Source organism: Emydura macquarii, unplaced genomic scaffold (assembly GCF_026122565.2).
Source record: "Emydura macquarii macquarii isolate MOO-44397 ecotype Brisbane River unplaced genomic scaffold, CSIRO-AGI_Emac_v2 contig_2107, whole genome shotgun sequence".
NCBI lineage: Eukaryota > Metazoa > Chordata > Testudines > Chelidae > Emydura > Emydura macquarii.
Genome location: NW_027132244.1, coordinates 63,543 through 82,150, shown reverse-complemented (window position 1 = coordinate 82,150; position 18,608 = coordinate 63,543). Strand labels below are relative to the sequence as shown.

The 18,608-nt window shown below is 52.6% G+C and overlaps 1 protein-coding gene across 1 annotated transcript; it reads right to left on the bottom strand.

The window, feature by feature from the left end:
• Positions 1–8,178: 8,178 nt before the first annotated feature.
• Positions 8,179–12,690, bottom strand: LOC137160019 (mast cell protease 8-like). Its single transcript, XM_067558477.1, has 5 exons — positions 12,627–12,690; positions 10,623–10,770; positions 10,009–10,126; positions 9,212–9,466; positions 8,179–8,959 (listed from the first exon to the last, which is right to left on the bottom strand). Exons 1-5 carry the CDS (start codon positions 12,688–12,690, stop codon positions 8,810–8,812), a joined length of 735 nt encoding a protein of 244 aa, XP_067414578.1. The 3' UTR covers positions 8,179–8,809.
• Positions 12,691–18,608: the final 5,918 nt, after the last annotated feature.

Below are 18,608 nucleotides of genomic sequence, written 5' to 3'. Positions count from 1 at the left end.
TGTCCCCCTTTGCATGTCGTCACCCTGCTTCTACCTGCCTCTCCGTCTCCTCCCTTGCCTGCCCCTGGGCGGAAGAGCTGGGAGAGGCCGGATAATCTCATTACACGGCCAGACCACGGCCACTCCTCCACAGTCATGGGGACGTCTTCCCGCGCCCCAGCCCATAGGGCAATGCTGGTCCGAACCCCGTCATTTGGGACACGGCCAAGGTGGGAGATGCTGGGATTTTACGGACGTAGCTCATCTCCACGGCCCATATTGGCCGTTCGAGTTCTGCCAGCAGGGCCCATGTCTCGCACGCAGACCGAAAACCAAAGACCGCTAGCGCTGCTGTAACCGGCTTTAGCTTCGCCGGCCCTGCTTCTGATTGTGCCTTTCTTGCCAGACTTTCTGCCTTCGACCCCTCATCGGTGGGGACTGCCCCCAGCTCCTTGACCTGTTCCACTGGCTCCAGTTCTTGATGCGTGGGTTGATCCCGCCATGTCAGCTTGTCTCAGCCCGGCTTTTTCTGCATCCGTTTCCAGGCTCTACTTTGCCGAATTTTCAGCCAATTCTTTTGCCAGGTTCGCAAATTCCTCGTCCCGGCCTCCCCGACCACCAGTGTCAATAGTCAGTCGAAGCTTTGATCCTGTTCATCCCCTTATACCGACGGTGCAAATGTGATCTTTTCCAGGGCATCCATTGTTATGCGTGTCACGCTGTCTGAATGAGGGGGGCCCTGAGGTGTATTCAGGAGCTCCGATTGCTCCCTTCCACAGCAGTCTCGTGTTGGGGGTGTCACACTAGGTAGATGGCGGGGGGGGGGGGGGGGGGGGAGGGCATCTGTCATATTGGTTAACATCAGTGTGCCAAAATCCTAATAATCCATGGAGACATGCCATGTCAGGCACTGTTAGAGAGGTTGTAATGTGCTAAGTCAGATGACAATACTTATGTTCACATGTTCTGTCTGTAATGGAAGTTCTGGACATATTTGATGTAACTGCATTTCAAATTGTGCTGGCTGGGATACACCCAGACGGAGAGGTGGCAGGACAATAGCCCGCTTAATGGCCCATCAAAACCTTTACAGAATCAAAAGGCCCAAAAAGAAACTAAAGGCAGACATGAAGAGTTACCAGGATTGGCCTATCTGACTCTGGACTCCGTTTTAGTTCTTATAACATCCCACAAGACAGCATGGCCAGGCACAGAGGGTATATAAGGCCAAGCCACAGAAACCATTTTCTCTTTCTTCCTGTCCAGATAGAGACACACACCTGCCTCTGCATCTATTCAATTTGTAACTGAACCGAAGGACTTAGACCCATCCAGGTGTTGGATGTGTACCAGAGGAACTGTACAAGCTGCAACTCCACATTTCTTCTAGAAACCTGATGTATATGGACTGACAATCATTTGTATGTATCTGATTTGCTCTGACCCTTTAACATTTCTCTCATGGTTTCTTTCTTTCTTTTTACAATAAACCTTTAGTTTTAGTTTCTAAAGGATTCGCTGGCAGTGTGGTATATTGGGTAAGATCCAAACTTATATTGATCTGCTGCTGTGGCTGACCCCTTGGGGTCAGAGGGAACCTTTTTAGTTAAGAGCATAGAGTTTAAATAACTGGTCTCTTTACTGGACATAGTGCTGATTTGGGAGCCATGAGCTGAAATGCAGTGAAGGGAACTGTGGGCATTTGTGGACTGGTTTCTGTGGGGATTCGGAAGTGCAGTTTGTGGCTGGTTGGGAAGTCTGGCTTCAGTGCCACCCACCTGTGCTGGGAGAATCTGTTTTCCGTTTGCAGCCTGCCCTAACCTTGGCATTTTCAGGTGGCTGCCCTGGAGTACGGGACGGGTCACAATGCACTCCACGTAGATGGCAAACAACGTGCGCGAAAGGAGGCAGTTTTGCCGGACTCCAACCCATGCTGTAAAACCATTCCCCTCTTGTGCCACTGATCAGAACTGCACTATCAGCCTGGGCACATGGTTGTTGAATGGGAAAAATAAGCGTACGACCAATGCTTCTCTACTTCATGGTTGCCCGCAGAGCTTCGTGCCAGGCTCTGTCAACACCTTCTTGAAGTCGACAAAGACGTGATAGATGTGCTGTGGGTGTTGTAAAGTATTTCCTGTTGGAGGCCCGGTACAATTTGAGTTGCGTGACCACTGTGCTGCAGGCTCAGCCTAGCTGCAGTTGCTCACGTGGCTATTCTGACCCGGTCACATGATATTTTCCGGTTGGCAGAGATACACAGGACTGAGTAACCTTGTAGATGTCTCCCTTTCTGTAGACCATGGCACGTAACAAGACAAAATACATGCTCACAGCTGCACAGTGGTTCTCAACTAGGGCTATGTGGGGGTGCGCAGAGATCTTCCAGGGGGTGTGACCCGTCCCGTACCCAGTGCAGCCACCTGATAATGCCAAGGTCAGGGCAAGCTGCAAACGGAGAGCAGATTCTCCCAGCACTGGTGGGTGGCGCTGAAGTCAGACTTCCCAACCAGCCACAGACTGCACTTCTGAATCCCACAGAAGCCAGTCCACAAATACACACAGCCCCTTTTACTGCATTTCAGCTCATGGCTCCCAAATAAGCACTAGTTCCAGTAAACAGACCAGTTATTTAAACTCTATGCTCTTTACTAAAAAGGTTCCCTCTGACCCCAAGGGGTCAGCCACAGCACCAGATCAATGTAAGTTTGGATCTTACCCAAAATACCACCCTGCCAGCCAATCCTTTAGTAACTAAAACTAAAGGTTTATTGTAAAAAGAAAGGAATAAACCATAAGAGCAAGGTTAAAGGATTAGAGCAAATCAGATACCTACAAATGATTGTAAGTCCGTATACGTCAGGTTTCTGGGAGAACTGTGGAGTTGCAGCTTATATAGTTCCCTCTCGTGCACATCCTAACACGTGGATGGGTCGTAGTCCTTCGGTTCAGTTGAAAAATGAATTGATCCAGAGGTAGGTACGTGTCTGCAGCTGGACAGGAAGAAAGAGAAAATGGTTTCTGTGGCTTGGCCTTATATACCCTCAGTCTCTTGCCCTGCTGTCTCGTAGGATGTTACAAGAAATAAAGTGAAGTCCAGAGTCACATGGGCCAATCCTGGTAACTCTTTGAGGTCTGTCTATAGTTTCTTCCGGGGCCTCTTGCATCCGTGAGTGTCTTAATGGGCCATTAAGCAGGATATTGCCCTGCCGCCATCCGATCTGGGGTGTTGCCCAAGCTGCAGAATTAGAAATACAGATACATGAAATATATCTATAACTTCCATTTCACATACAACACGTGAACATAAGTATGGTCATCTGACTTAGCACATTAGAACCTTTCTAACAGTACCTGCCATGGCATATCTCCATGAATTATTATGATTATGACACACTGGTGTTAACCAATATGACAAATGCTCTCCCCACCCCCACCTACCCAGTATGACACCCCCAACACGAGAATGGTGTAGAAAAGAATAATCGGAGCTCCTGAATACACCTCAAGGGCCCCCCTCATTCAGTTTTCAACATGCTTCAAGGGTTTTACAAAATATCAGGCACATGGTACATTTTTGTAATTCTTGCATTAACAACAAATTAACTACAAGATTTAACAATGACAAATGTTAACAGCAAAAGCATGTTTCGTTAAAACAGGTTTTTCTTTGTAAGGTTCACTATGCAGGTAACATTGTTATTCAATTTTTTACAAACAGTTGTAAGGGTTCAGTTAGCTCAATAGTGGGTTCTTAGTGTATAATCTATGCTCCTCTTATGTGATCTTGCCAGCTTTCTTTGAACTGTGACACATGCTCCCCCATTGGTTGTTCTGTCACCTCTACATTACTCTCCCAGGAATCACAAATCAGATCCAGGGGTCCCCTGACTTGCCTCCCATAAAGCAGCTCGAAAGGAGCAAACCCTGTAGGCTCTTGGGGTACACCTCCGTACGCATACTGCAGATAAGGTAACAAGACACCCCAGTTATACTGGCATCTGCCCACATACATTTTAGCATGGCCTTCAATGTCCTCTTAAATCTTTCTACCCAGCCATTGGTCTCTGTATGATAAGGGGAAGCTTTCAGATGACTTATTTCACACCTTTCCCATAGCTGCTCACACACAACTGACATACCATTGGCACCAGGGCCTGACAAGATTCCCTTGGGAAACTCCACCCTGCTAAAAATACTAACCAGAGCTGAGGCCACTATCTCAGCCTTAACCTCAGATAAAGCCACACCTTCAGGGTACCTCATGGCCAAATCCACCCACCCCAGAATATACTCCTTCCCATTTCTAGAAGATTTAATGCGCGGTCCCCCAATGTCCACAGACACTCTGGCAAACAGCCCCCCTGTAATGGGCAAAGGCTGCAGAGGGACCTTCCTAGGACCCTTCAAACTCCTGTGCTCCTGACACAAATCACAGCTTCTGCAATAACCCTGCACTGTGTCAGACAGGTAAGGCCAATACAAGTTTTGTTTCAGCCTGTCACAAATTTCTCCTACTCCCAGATATCCTGCAAAGGGATCATTGTGAGCCAACTTTAACAGCTCAGTTTCACATCCCTCAGGCACTATAAGTTGATGGCAGTTTTTTCCATGAGGCTGCTTTTCCCCTGGAGGGAATTCTCTGTACAGCAAGCACTCATGCGTGAAAAATCTGCCTGCTTCCCCTGCTGGGGCTAGGCTTTGGACCCCCATTCTGGCCCTCTCCAAAGAAACATCTCCTCTTTGAGCCCTAACAAATTCATTCTCACTTTCACCCAAATTCAGAGCCCTCCCAGGCACATCCAACCTACTTTCAGCTGGCCCGACCGAGATGAGTTCTCTGTGCTAACAGCTAGGGTTGGATTCTCCTCCCCCCTGCCAGGCAGGTACTTTGCATTACCCGCCACCACCACACACACAGTAGCTAGTTCAGGAGTTTCCAAAGTCTTAACTGTTCCCTGATTTAAGCCTGGGCTTGGTTTTAAAGAGACATCAACCATTTTCACTAGCTTTCACAAACAGGGTTCTGGTGTTTTTTCATTGCCAATCTCTGACTCCACCTAGCACCAGTTGTACCTGGGTCCACTAAGAGACTGCACCATACACCCACAGCATTCAGAGGTGAGAGTTTGCCTGCCCACCCACTCCTCTTCCTCCAAGAGATCCATTTCACATCTGTCCTGCTGTGTAACTATAGCTGCCCAATCCTTTCTTTGCAACCGAGACACTATCTGTTCATTTACAGAGCTACCAGCCTGGAGACATTCAGGTTCCAACATCTTTGTCCCCCACTGTAATGATCAAGCACAGCCATTGGATTGCAGGGCTGGTTAAGATCCCAAACAATTTTCATTTCCTCTGGAGCCTTCTCCAAAATATCCAAATTGGATCTTTCTAAAACACAGTCAGTGAATCCATCCACCTGTGAAAAGTTCTGGCTGTTAGAAACTGAACCAAGTTTCTGAACATGTGAACTGTGGCTTGCCACAGGCAGTGACTCATCCTGAGCCAACTTAATCACTTTGCATTCACACCCTTCGGTCGCAGAAAACTGCTTGCAAGGGTTATCAGGAAGTTTTATTTCCTCAGGAGCAGTTTTAGTCAACAAGCCACTCTTCACAGAAATGTCTCTTCCCTCTTCAGCTAGAGGTTGCTCTACAGAGACCTTTCCCCGAGCCCTCGCAGACTCTTTCTGGGTTTCAGTTAAATCCAAGACCAAATCCGACATCACTGGCACTCCCTCAATTACCATAAGCAGAGAGACACACCCTGTCTGCTCTTTAGACAGAAGCTGGGAGATGAACTCTTTCTCAGCAGATAACCTGCCTTTCTTAACATCCAAAGAATCTGAAATTTCCCCCCCTTTGTCCCAGCCCACCTGGCTGTTCCCAGACAAGCTTTTGGGGACTGGAGAATCTTCCCCCATGGGCATGTCATTACCACCCAACAGTCACAGGCTTAGGAACCTTTCCTTCCTGGGTCTCAGATAAATCCAGAACCACCCCTGGTCTATCATCTGAGAAATGCTGCACCAGCATAAGCTGAACACTACTTTCTGCCTGTTTCACAGATGGTACATTGGGTATCACCTCCCCCCCAGCAGATAAACTGCTATTGGTAACACTCAAATAATTTCAGATTTCTTCCCCTTTGTCCCAGCCCACATGGCTGTTCCCAGACAAACTTTTGGGGACCGGGGTAACTCCTCCTATAGGCAAATTATTACCCCCAACAGACACAGGCTGCATTTGCAGTATTGTGTCCAGTTTTCGGCCCCCCACTACAAAAAAGATATGGACAAGTTGGAGAAAGTCCAGCAAAGGGCCACAAAAATGATGAGGTGGCTGGAGCACATGACATATGAGGAGAGGCTGAGGGAACTAGGCTTGTTTAGTCTGCAGAAGAGAAGAATGAGGGGGGATTTGATAGCAGCCTTTAACTACCTGAAAGCGAGCTCCGGGGAGGATGGAGCTCGGCTGTTCTCAGTGGTGGCAGATGACAAAACTAGGAGCAACGGTCTCAAGTTGCAGTAGGGAAGGTCTATGTTGGATATTTGGAAAACGTTTTTCACTAGGAGGGTGGTGAAGCACTAGAATGGGTTACCTAGGGAGGTGATGGAATCTCCATCCTTAGAGGTTTTTAAGCTGTGGCTTGACAAAGCCCTGGCTGGGATGGTTTAGCTGAGGTTGGTCCTGCTTTGAGCAGGGGGTTGGACTAGATACCTCCTGAGGTCCCTTCCAACCCTCATCTTCTAGGATTCTATGAATCCACCGCCGGCTGGTAGGACCATCAAAATCCGATGGCCCCATGTCGCAGGACGAAGGGTTGGTGACGGGCCTGCGACATGCAAGGAAATGTGGCCTGGGGAGGCTCAATGAAGGAAAGATGATGAATCCCCAGGACAATTTTCTGTCATCCTTGCCATTTGGCGTCTGAACCGGCTGGAGACGTCGCACGGATGCCAGAGATCATTCCCCGCAGATTGACTCCGGGCGCCGTCTTTGTTGTCCCATCTAGGCGCCAGCCAATCTGGGGTGAGGGACTGAGTTCAGGGGACAGGAGGCAACCTGGCCGGTGGGTATGGTTTGGGGGACCAGTGACTGCGTAGCGCTAAGTCTGGGGAGGAGAAAGAGCAGAGGGAGTAAGGGCACCATGGGGGACGCCGTGGGAAGGCGGGTGGAGGGCTGCAGGCGTTCACCCTGAGTGCAGGAGGGGGGAAATCAGATCACAGGACATGCCGCCAGTTTGGGGCGGTTGGCCACCCTTCCCCCAGCCAGCCGAGGGAGGAGATGGACAGTGGATTTGGTGTGACCACCGGCTGAGGCAGACCCTGGAGGAGACGTATTGGTGCATGGGGGGGTTTCAGGAAAGCCCTGATCTTGTGGGGTCAGCCAGCAATGGGCAAATAAAGGGGAGCGTCTTGTGGAACTATCTGCAAACGTCAGCCCTAGATGGTGGCGTGTTATTAGGGGCACGAGGGCTGGGCATGACACGAGGGTTGAGAAAAGCAGGGAGAGGCACCTCCCATGGGGGCTGAGGAGCTGGGGTTTCTGTGAGTAGCCAGCACCAGGGACTGGTTGTCAGAGGGTAGTGGGGCAAGCGGGCTTGTGGGGCAACTGCTGTTAACCTGAGGTAACAAGGTCTCCCACAGTCCTCGGCAGCCCAAGAACCGTTCCAGCCCAATTCCCTCTCAGAGCCAGGGAGAGAATCCAGGAGTCCTGACGCCCCCATGCTCAGACCACTAGCCAGGTTTGGGAGCTGGTTTTGTGCACCGTTCCCATCTCCTATCCTTCTGTATGGACAGACAGACAGACAGGTAGATAGACGGGAAGGATGGGGGATGGGGTGGGAAGAGACCGATCGATTATTTGTCACTAGAACAGTTTCCAACCTGTTTCATTTTCGTCCCGGAAGTTGAACCACTGGGGTCTGACCAGCCAATTGCCCAGGCAGCTTTTCTCCTTGTGGTTCCCTTTGCAGCTCAGCCCTGGCCAGCGGGGACTCCTCCAGCCCTGAGCAGGTTCATTCCCCACTGCCACCCCCCAGCTCCCCATTCCAGGGTCCAGCTTAGAGCATTACGCACCAGCCCAGCCTTTGTCTGTGGAGCTGATTCCCCCCACGCCCGGCAGATGCAGCGGCTGCTCTGGATTCACAGCTTGGGTCGGTCGCTCATTCCCCGAATCTCGCTTGTTTTTTTAACTTCATTTTTATTCATTGCTGGCTCCAAAGCAGTGAGCGAGATGCACCAGGCCTCTCAGCAGCACGGGGAAGGGGAGGCGGGATGGGGAAGATCAGCGCCATCGATTGAGCTGCCCTCGGTGCAGCCTTGGTGGAGTTCCCTTCCCACAAGAGAACGCCCGCTGGCCTGGCTGGTGCTGGGACAGGGTGTTTGCAGTGGGAGGGGCCACCCCGGGGTGACTAACCCGTGGGACAGGCCCAGTGAGGACAGGCTTTTCACACGAGTTAGCAGGGCAGGGACGAATGAAGATCTCCCATGAACGGCCCCTTGACCGGCTGACATGGGGGAGAGCTACAAACCCCCGTGTCTTCTCCAGCGCTGGGGTATGTCCATCACCCTGGGCGAAATAACCCGGCTGTTTCCCTAGCAAAGAGGCAGGCTGAGGGCTGGGGTTTCCAAGGGAGCTGGCCTGGAACCCGGCTCCTAACTCCCCTAGGCTCCCTGACTTGAGGTTTACGATTTGGGTGCTGCCTGAGCGAAGCGAAAGGTGGGAGGGGGATGAGCCCCTCTGCAAAGCAGGCCCCACGGCTGGGTCTCTCCAAAGGACAGACACGGCACAGCTCAGGTCCCTGCAGTGATTCGCGACAGGGCTCAGGGTTGCAGCTTCTTCATTGTCTCTTTAATCCAGGGGATGAAGGTGGAGACTCTTGTGTACACCGCGGGGCAGGTCCCACGAGTGTGTACCAAAGAGACGATGCCCTGGGCCGTTCCCCTGCACACCAGGGGGCCCCCAGAGTCACCCTGCAAAATGAACCAAGAAAGATAAAAAACACTCAGCACCATCCCCCCCAGCTCAGCCAATCTCAGGATCGCATCTGCCCTGTCTATGCCTCCCCTGGCAAAAGAGCACCTATTTTCCCATTCTTTTATACAGCACCAAGCGCAGGGAGGGACCTGAACTTTGATCTGTGCTTTGTGGCCTGACTGCGACCTCGACAGACTCATAAATCACAACTATTGGTCAAGGGGCCTTGAAGTCTGGAGAAGAATCACCTTGGAAGGGTTTTTGCCCTCATGTGGGTCTCCCGCACACAGCATCGTGGAGGGGTTATAGTGAAGATATGGACAAGCGGCATCCGGCATCACCATCACGTCCACCTTCTGCAGCGTATCCGAGAGCAGCTCACTGTCTACGTTAGTCCGGCCCCAGCCAGCGACGCTGCACTTGGCCCCTGGATGCACTCGCTGATGGGCCTGGGGCAGGCGGATGAGGTTGACATATTTGTTGAGCTCTGCCTTTTTCTTCAGCTGCACACAGGAGAAGACACAAGCACCAGGGCCAACATGAAGGTCAGAGTCGATGCTGGGCAGAGATGTCCCAATCCCAGGAGAGAGAAACTACAACAACTCATGCCCAGGATGTCACTGGGGACGGAGGGATGGGATGGAGGCGATTCCTGCAGCAGTGTGAGGTCACTGAGGGCAGGGGGATGGGATGGGGCGGGGCCTGCAGCAGTTTGAGGTCACTGGAGGAGGGGTGATGGGATGGAGGCGGTTCCTGCAGCAGTGTGAGGTCACTGAGGGCGGGGGGATGGGATGGGACTGTTCCTGCAGCAGTGTGAGCTCACCGGAGGCGGGGGGATGGGATAGGGCGGGGCCTGCAGCAGTTTGAGGTCACTGAGGGGCGGGACCTGCAACAGTGTGAGGTCACTGGGGGCGGAGGGATGGGATGGGGCGGAGCCTGCAGGAGTGTGAGGTCACTGAGGGCGGGGCGATGGGATGGGGTGGGGCCTGCTGCAGTGTGAGGTCACAGGGGGCGGGGGATGGGATGGGATGGGATGGGGCGGTACCTGCAGCAGCATGATGTCGTATTCCGGGTGGGGGATCTTGGCCTGCACGGGGATCACCTGTCGTCTCCGTTCCCGTTTGCTTTTTAAGTTGTGGACCCCCAGTAACACCGTGATCTCGCTGTGAGAGCCAAAAGCAACATGTGGGGCGTTAGGGGAAGGGCGCGGAGCTGCGGGAGAGGCGCAGGGACAGTGATATGGGGGGACGGGGCAGCCTGGAGCTCTCATGCTGAGATCTCGGACTCAGCTCCTGGCCTGAAAACCCTGGGGCTGGGCACTGGCTGGCTGCAGGGATGGTAACGGGGCACAAGGGGCCTTTCCCCTCTAGGGGGCACCGGCTGCAGCACAGAGCCCCTGCCCCCTGGCGTTAAGGTCCCAGCCGGTGTCTGCCCCGGCCCCCTGTGCTGTTCCCCTGAGTGCCTTCACTGTCCAGTGTCCTCCCGGCCCCTGGATCCCAGCTCCCTGCACCCCGGGGACCCCCCAGCTAGATCCAGACAGGGTTGGAGAGCTCCCCCAGCCCCGATCTTCTCCTGCCCCGTGACCTACGACCGCATGCGAGCTCCCGGCCCACCATCACCCGCTAACGCCTGACCTGCCCCCAGCGCAGAGACTCTTACCCTACATTGCAGTGAGCGGCCGTCAGCACGAAGTTCTCCGACACCAGGAACCCGCCGCAGCGGGAGATCTCTTTTCCATCATCTATTTCCAGATAGGCCATGTAGGGCCTGGAGTGGCACCGGGCTTCCTGTCCCCCGATGATCTCACCTGGGGGAGAACCAGGTTAACATAAAGGGCCCCATTGTCTCACTGGGACAGGCTGGGACCGAGCTGCCTGTCCCACAACCTCAACCCACGGCCCACGAGTGATGCTCTCCCTGGGGGATCCCTGTGCCTGATCCCTGCCCCCTGCCAGGCTCCCCACCCCAGACAGGATGCGGAGGGTGAATCTAAAGCTCTGGCATCGCTGAGTGGAACCTCAGAGCCAAACGCACTAGGAATGGTTCAGTGATCACACGGCCTTGAGTTACTGAATTTTTCGGGTGAAACTGATTTTTTTTGCCTTGTTTTCGGAGGTTTTCAGAGGGAAACTTTGAGGTTTGAGGCTTTGGAATAAAAGTGGTCTTGGGATGGAACACCTAAAGTCCAAAATTCCCTTGGAAAAATAAAGAAAGAACTTCCCGGGGTGGGTCTGTTGGAAAATCCCACCGTATGCTGCTCCTTGCTGTTCTCTGCATTATGCTGGCACCTAGATCGAGATCAGGGCCCCCATTGTGCCAGGTGCAGCACAGACCCCAACCGAGATCAGAGCCTGCCCCATTGTGCCAGGCGCTGCACAGCCCCACAATCCCTGCCCCGAACAGCATCCCGTCCACACAGACACTGTCATAATCCTTCTTCCCATTGTGCAGACGGGGAAACTGAGGTGCAGGGCGATCGTTCCTCGACCTGCCTGAGGGGTTTAGGTGCTCGGTTCCCATCAGCACTCTTTGAAACTCCCAGTCCCGGGGACAGGCCCAAGGTTCCCGCAGGGAGCAAGGACTGATCCGGGAAATGGTCCCAAATTTCTTGGGCGCCAGCCCTATGCGTCAGCCTCATGGCCGGCGTCCCTGTATGGGGCATGGGTTGGCAGAGGTGTCCCCACGGAGCCCAGCCCTCGGGCTGCCCTCAGAGCCCCAGCTGTGGGGTTACCTAGAGCCCCCTTGGCCCAGCAGGATCCTCACTGCTGCCCTGCCAGAAGAGGGACCCACTCCCCACAGCCCTCTATCCCCCCATACTTGCCAGCTCATGCGCCGGGAGGCAGGACCGGGATCAAGAGCTGCATTGTCAGAGCCATCCAGTGACAGGCACAGAGCCTCTGCCTCAGCCCTGGGAGTTATATGGACTGGGAAGGGAGGGCAGGGCCTGGTGACCACAGGGGCACAGACCCTGCTGTCTGCCGACCCCCACCCTGGGATGGCAAAGGGTGGAGAAACATCTCAGGGAAGCCTCAGGGTACAGCTGGAGTCCTCTGTGCTCTGGTGCCATAACCTCCTGGCTGAGGATTCCACCCCCCGCCCCCTGTCCATCTACCAGCGTCAGAAAGGCCCCTGGGATGTTCTTCCCCTCAATTTCCAGACCCAGAGATTGCAAGGCCAGGAGGGGCCACTGGGATCTTCCAGCCTGACCCCCCCCCGGGCACCCTCCGAGACCCCCCCAGCTCTTTCTTTGAAAGAGGGAGATTTTGCCCCTTTTTTCCTGACGGAGAGCGGCCACATCACCGGATGATGGCCTGTTCGGTGGAGTTGACATCTGGCTGAGGGGTGGGCTAGCTGTTTGTGTGTTGGGGACAGTTTTGTGGCCGCTCCCCAACCTCAGAACGGGGCTTAGTAATGCCGCACCACAGAATTTGATAACATTATGAACTTCTTATACCAGGACAATGATGATCAGCAAATTATGAGTTTTCCGATGGTACCGCCCAAGGGGGACTTTGTACGGACTTAATCACAGCTCTGTAATAGGGGGAAACACAGAGGGAATGGACTGTCATAGGCCCCGGGATACCACCCACAGTACCCCATCCCGCAGACCCCCCCATTCACCCCAAAGTCCTCGGGGACCCCTATTCCAGCCCCACTCACCAGACCAAGCCTTGCGGGGCAGGAGAAAGGCCATGGGGAACAGCAACCAGATGTAGACCTGCATGTTCAGAGTCGGTGCAGGGACGGTGCATCTGCCTGGGGCCGGGAGGCTTTATAGACTGAGCTGGCAGGGAGCTGGGGGGCAGGAAACCTCAGGGTCGCCCACACACTCATCTGAATGCAGGGCTCAGGCATCTCAGTGTCCAGCCACAGCTGACCACACGGACTGGGGGGCAGGACGGGCCATGCATCAGCCTAGCCGCTGCAGGTCCTGCATATCTGAGGCTACAGCACAGCTGGATGGATGATGCACAGCTGGGTCCCTGCATAGTAGGGAATGAAGCACCACTGGAAGGAGAAGACCCCAGTGGGGATGTGTCTAGCAGGGTCAGGGGAGTCGGCTCACAGCTGGGCACATCTGGGGGCCTTCCTCACCTAGGCCCAGTCGCACTGAGCTGCCCGCCTGTGTCTCCGTGCTGGGGGCTGTGGGTGACAGCCCTGGATCTCGGTGGTGGGCAGGAATGCAGCCCTTTGATTTTTCTCAACGTGGCCCAGCCGTGGGCAGGGGTGGGGCGGGGCAGAGCTGCCGCCGGCCTCCATCACAGCGACCGCAGCGGGAGGGTTTCTGAGAAGCGCCCTGGAGAGTCTGTTACAACGCGAAGGGGATGTGGCAGCATCTGTGAGGCCGTAGGGCAGGGAGCTGTGCCCATGCAGGGCCAGAGGGGAAATGACACAGCAGAGATAGAGAGAACCCAGGCGTCCTGGCCCAACCTCCCTGGCTCTAACCACTAGACCCCACTCCCCTCCCCGAGCCTGGGATATAACCCAGGAGTCCTGGCTCCCAGGAAATGACACAGAAGATACAGAGAGAACCCAGGCCTCTTGGCTCCCAGCCCCTCCCACCCCGCTCTAACTGCTAGACCTGCTCACAGCCCTGCCTCTGTGGTCTTCACACACCCAGGCCCCCTCACCACACCCTCACCATCTTGCAGTGCTGTAACGCTCCCCGCACGCCCTTTTAATTCCTGCCAGCCTCCCGGCATCCACTCTCATCCCACTGCACTCCCTGAAAAGCCTCCAGCCTCCCCTCTAATTCCCCCAACCTCTCCTTTAATTCCCCCAGTCGCCTGAGTCTCCGCGATGTCCATTCCTGGCCCCCGTTGTATGTCCTCGCCCTGCTTGTCAGCCTCTTCATCTTCTCCCTCGCCTGTCCCTGGGCGGATGAGTTGGAGAGGCCGGATGATTTTGTTACAAGGCCAGACCACGGCCGCTCCTTCACGTTCATCGGGATGTCTTCCCGCGCCCCAGCCCATAGGGCGATGCTGTTCCGAACCCCGTCATTTGGGACACGGCCGAGGTGGGAGATGCCCGGGATTTTACGGACGTAGCTCAGCTCCACGGCCTATATTGGCCATTCGACTTCTGCCAGCAGGGTCCACGTCTCACGCGCAGCCTGAAAACCGGAGACGGCCAGCGCCTGCTGTAACCGGCTTTAGCTTCGCTGGCCCTGCTGCTGTTTGTGCCTTTCTTGCCAGACTTTCTGTCTTCGAGCCCTCATCGGTGGGGACTGCCCTCAGCTCCTTGACCTGTTTCACTGGCTCCAACTCTTGATGCGTGGGTTGATCCTGTCACATCGGCTGGTCTCAGCACGGCTTTCTATGCAACCATTTCCAGGCCCTACTTTGCCGAGGTTTCAGCCAATCGTTTTGCCCGGTTCACAAATTCCTCGTCCCTGCCTGCCCGACCGTCAGTGTCATCAGCCAGTCGAAGCTTTGAGCCTGTTCGCCCCCCGATACCAACGGTGCAAACGTGATCTTCTCCAGTGCATCCATTGTTATGCGTTCCACGTAGATGGCAAACAACGTGGGCGAAAGGATGCAGCTTTGCCGGACTCCAACCATGGTGTAAAACCATTCCCCTCTTGTGCCACTGACGAGCACACGAGCACGAGCCTGGGCACACATTCGTTTCATGGTAAAAATAAGCTTACGACAAACGCTGGCCTACTTCATGGTTGCCCGGAGAGCTTCGTGCCAGGCTCTGTCAACACCTTCTTGAAGTAAACAAAATTGTGATAGATGTGCTGAGGGTGTTGTAAAGTATTTCCTGTTGGAGGCCTGGTGCAATTTGAGTTGCGTGACCACTGTGTTACAGGCTCAGCCTAGCTGCAGTTGCTCATGTGGCTATTCTGACCCGGTCGCACGATATTTTCCGGTTGGCAGAGATGCACAGGACTGAGTAACCTTGCAGATGTCTCCCTTTCTGTAGACCATGGCACGTAACAAGACGAAATACACGCTCGCAGCTGCACATAGAGCAGTGGTTCTCAACCAGGGCTATGTGGGGGTGCGCAGAGATCTTCCAAGGGGTGTGACCCATCCCGTGCCCAGTGCAGCCAAGGTCAGAGATGGCTGAAAAAGAGAGCAGATTCTCCCAGCACTGGTGGGTGACACTGAAGTCAGGCTTCCCAACCAGCCACAAACAGTGCTTCTGATTCCCCACACTGGTTATCAAGAAGCCACTCCACAAATGCCCACAGCTCCCTTTACTGCATTTCAACCTCTGCCTCCCAGTCAGCCACTAGTTCCAGTAAAGAGACCAGTTATTTAAACTCTATGCTCTTTATTAAAAAGGTTCCCTCTGACCCCAAGGGGTCAGCCACAGCACTAGATCAATATAAATTGGGATCTTACCTAAAATCCCACACTGCCAGCCAATCCTTTAGTAAGTAAAACTAAAGGTTTATTGTAAAAAGAAAGAAACAAACCATAAGAGAAATGTTAACGGGTCAAAGTAAATCAGATACATACAGATGATTGAAAATCCATATACATCAGGTTTCTGGGACAATTGTGGAGTTGTCATATTGGTTAACATCAGTGTGTCAAAATCATATTAATCCACGTGGGACAGACCATGTCAGGCACTGTTAGAAAGGCTGCAATGTGCTAAGTCAGATGACAATGTTTATGTTCACGTGTGATATGTGAAATGGAAGCTATAGATGTATTTGATGTATCTGTATTTCAAATTGTGCTGCCTGGGCAACACCCCAGATCGGATGGCGGCAGGACAATATCCTGCTTAATGGCCCATTAAGACACTCACGGATGCAAGGGGCCCAGGAAGAAACTAAAGACAGACCTCAAAGAGTTACCAGGATTGGCCCATGTGACTCTGGACTCCACTTTATTTCTTGTAACATCCCACAAGACAGCATGGCCAGGGACATAGGAGATATAAGGCCAAGGCCATTTTGTCTTTGTTCCTGTCCAGCTACAGACACACACTTACCTCTGGATCAATTAATTTTGCAACTGAACCGAAGGACTTAGACCCATCCATGTGTTGGATGTGTACCAGAGGAACTGTACAAGCTGCAACTCCACAACTGTCCCAGAAACCTGATGTATAGGAACTTACAATCATCTGTATGTATTTGATTTGCTTTGACCCTTTAACATTTCTCTCATGGTTTATTTCTTTCCAAGGTTCCTGCAGGCGCATGAGGCATCCTCTCTGGGGATGGGGAGCTGGGCAGGGGTCCAGGCACATGGATCCCCCAGGGTGACCATCACTTGTGGGCCGTGGGTTGAGATTGTGGGAACCTGCTCTCTTTTTACAGCCTGTCCTGACCTTGGCATTTTCAGGTGGCTGCCCTGGGCATGGACGAGTCGCAATGGCATAGTCTTAGCAGGATCCACAGAACCAGAACTTTTGGGTTTTGGATCAGAACCTCAGGCTATTCCAAATTTTAACATTTGATATTGAGTGTTAAAGAATAAAGCTAGTCAGGATGAGTGATTCACAATTAGAGAGAGCAATCAAGCTGCAAGCCCTGAGAGAGAGGCAGCATCTGCAGCATGAGAGAGACAGGGCTCTTGAGGAAGAGAGAGCCCAGGAACTCAGCAGGCTGAGACTAGAAGCTGAGGTGAGAATTTCCAAGCTAAAACTAGAAGCTGCGGCTGAAGAGAGAGCTAAAGAAAAAGCTCATCAGAAATGAATGGAGGCGTATCAAAAGCAGCTAGAAGAAGCCAGAATATAGCTCCAAATCCTGGAAAAGCAGAAACTCTATCTTTCTGGAAGCCCAGATTCTCTTAACAGTGACTGGGGGAGAACCTCTCCAGTTTATAGCGATGTTGATGTGTTTAATGCTGATGTGGTAAATATATACAGCCAGGTTAATGTCACCCAGTCCCAGAGGGAGTATAAATGCAAGTCTCCTGTGTTACCAGTAATCAATGGGGAAATGTGTGAAGGGGGGGGTGTATGAATGCAAGCAATTGTCTGCATTTAGCCAGGCACACTGGGACAAGGAAGAGAATGTCTCTAGCTTTGGTATGGTGGAGGATGGCAGATTGTATGTTCAGAATAGCAGTTTATCTGCTGAAAGAAAAACTGTCTCCCAGAGCTTGTCTGTAAGCAGCCAATGGGACTGGGGCAGGGGAGTGGAAAGTTGAAAGTATTTGGCTGACAAGAGTAGCAGTTTATCTGAGGGGGGAAAGTTGGTCTCTTGTGGGCTGTCTGTGGAGCAGGCAGAGGGTGCCTCTCAGATTCTGCTGTTGGAGGATTTGTCACTTGGACCAGAGGGAATTCTGGATTTATCTGAGACCCTAAGCCTGTGACTGTTGGGTGGTAATGACTTGCATGGGGGGAAGATACCCCGGTCCCCAAAATCTTGTCTGGGAACAGCCAGGTGGGCTGGGACAAAGGGGGGGAAATTTCAGATTCTTTGGATGTTAAGAAAGGCAGGTTATCTGCTGAGAAAGAGTTCATCTCCCAGCTTCTGTCTAAAGAGCAGACAGGGTGTGCCTCTCTGCTTATGCTAATTGAGGGGGTGCCAGTGATGTCGGATTTGGTCTTGGATTTAACTGAAACCCAGAAAGAGTTTGCTAGGGCTCGGGGAAAGGTCTCTGTAGAGCAACCTCTAGCTGAAGAGGGAAGAGACATTTCTGTGAAGAGTGGCTTGTTGACTAAAACTGCTCCTGAGAGAATAAAACCTCCAGCTAGCTTTTGCAAGCAGTTTTCTGTGACAAAAGGGTGTGAATGTGAAGTGATTAAGTTGGCTCAGGATGAGTCATTGCCTGTGGCAAGCCACAGTTCCCAAGTTGAGAAACTTGGTTCAGTTTCTAAGGGCTAGAACTTTTCACAGGTGGCTGGATTCACTGACTGTGTTTTAGAAAGGTCCAATTTGGATATTTTGGAGAAGGCTCCAGATGAATTCAAAATCGTTTGGGAGCTTAACCAGCCCTGCAATCCAATGGCTGTGCTTGATCATTACAGTGGAAAGAAAAAGATGTTGGAACCTGAATGTCTCCAGGCTGGTAGCTCTGTAAATGAACAGATAGTGTCTCAGTTGCAAAGGAAGGATTGGGCAGCTATAGTTACACAGCAGGACAGATTTGAAATTGGTCCCTTGGAAGAAGAGGGTGGGAGAGGGGGCAGGCAAACTCTCACCTCTGAATGCTGTGGGTGTATGGTGCAGTCTCTTAGTGGACCCAGGTACATCTGGTGCTAGGTGGAGTCAGAGATTGGGAGTGAAAAAACATCAGAACCCTGTTTGTGAAAGATTAGTGAAAATGGTTGATGTCTCTTTAAAATCAAGCCCAGACTTGAATCAGAGAACAGTTAAGACTTCGGAAACTCCTGAACTAGCTAGTGTGTGGGGGTAATGCAAATTACCTTCTGGCAGGGGGGAGGAGAATCCACCCACAGCTGTTAGCCAGGAGAACTCATCTCTGGTGTGGCCAGCTGAATGTGGTTTGGATGTGCCTGGGAGGGCTCTGAATTTGAGTGAAAGTCAGAATGAATTTGTTAGGGCTCAAAGAGGAGATGTTTCTTTCGGGGGGGGGGCAGAATGGGGGTCCAAAGCCTAACCCCATCAGGGGAAGCAGGCAGATTTTTCATGCATGAGTGCTTGCTGTACAGAGAATTCCCTCCAGGGGAAAAGCAGCCTCATGGAAAAATCTGCCATCAACTTGT

What these genes read in the sequence shown, in the direction of transcription:
- LOC137160019 (XM_067558477.1), bottom strand. Translation starts at nt 12,690, where the DNA reads ATGCAGGTCTACATCTGGTTGCTGTTCCCCATGGCCTTTCTCCTGCCC. An exon ending in GCCCCGCAAGGCTTGGTCTG is followed by an intron (nt 10,771 to 12,626) that starts GTGAGTGGGGCT and finishes GTTCTCCCCCAG; the next exon opens with GTGAGATCATCGGGGGACAG. An exon ending in GCCGCTCACTGCAATGTAGG is followed by an intron (nt 10,127 to 10,622) that starts GTAAGAGTCTCT and finishes TGGCTCTCACAG; the next exon opens with CGAGATCACGGTGTTACTGG.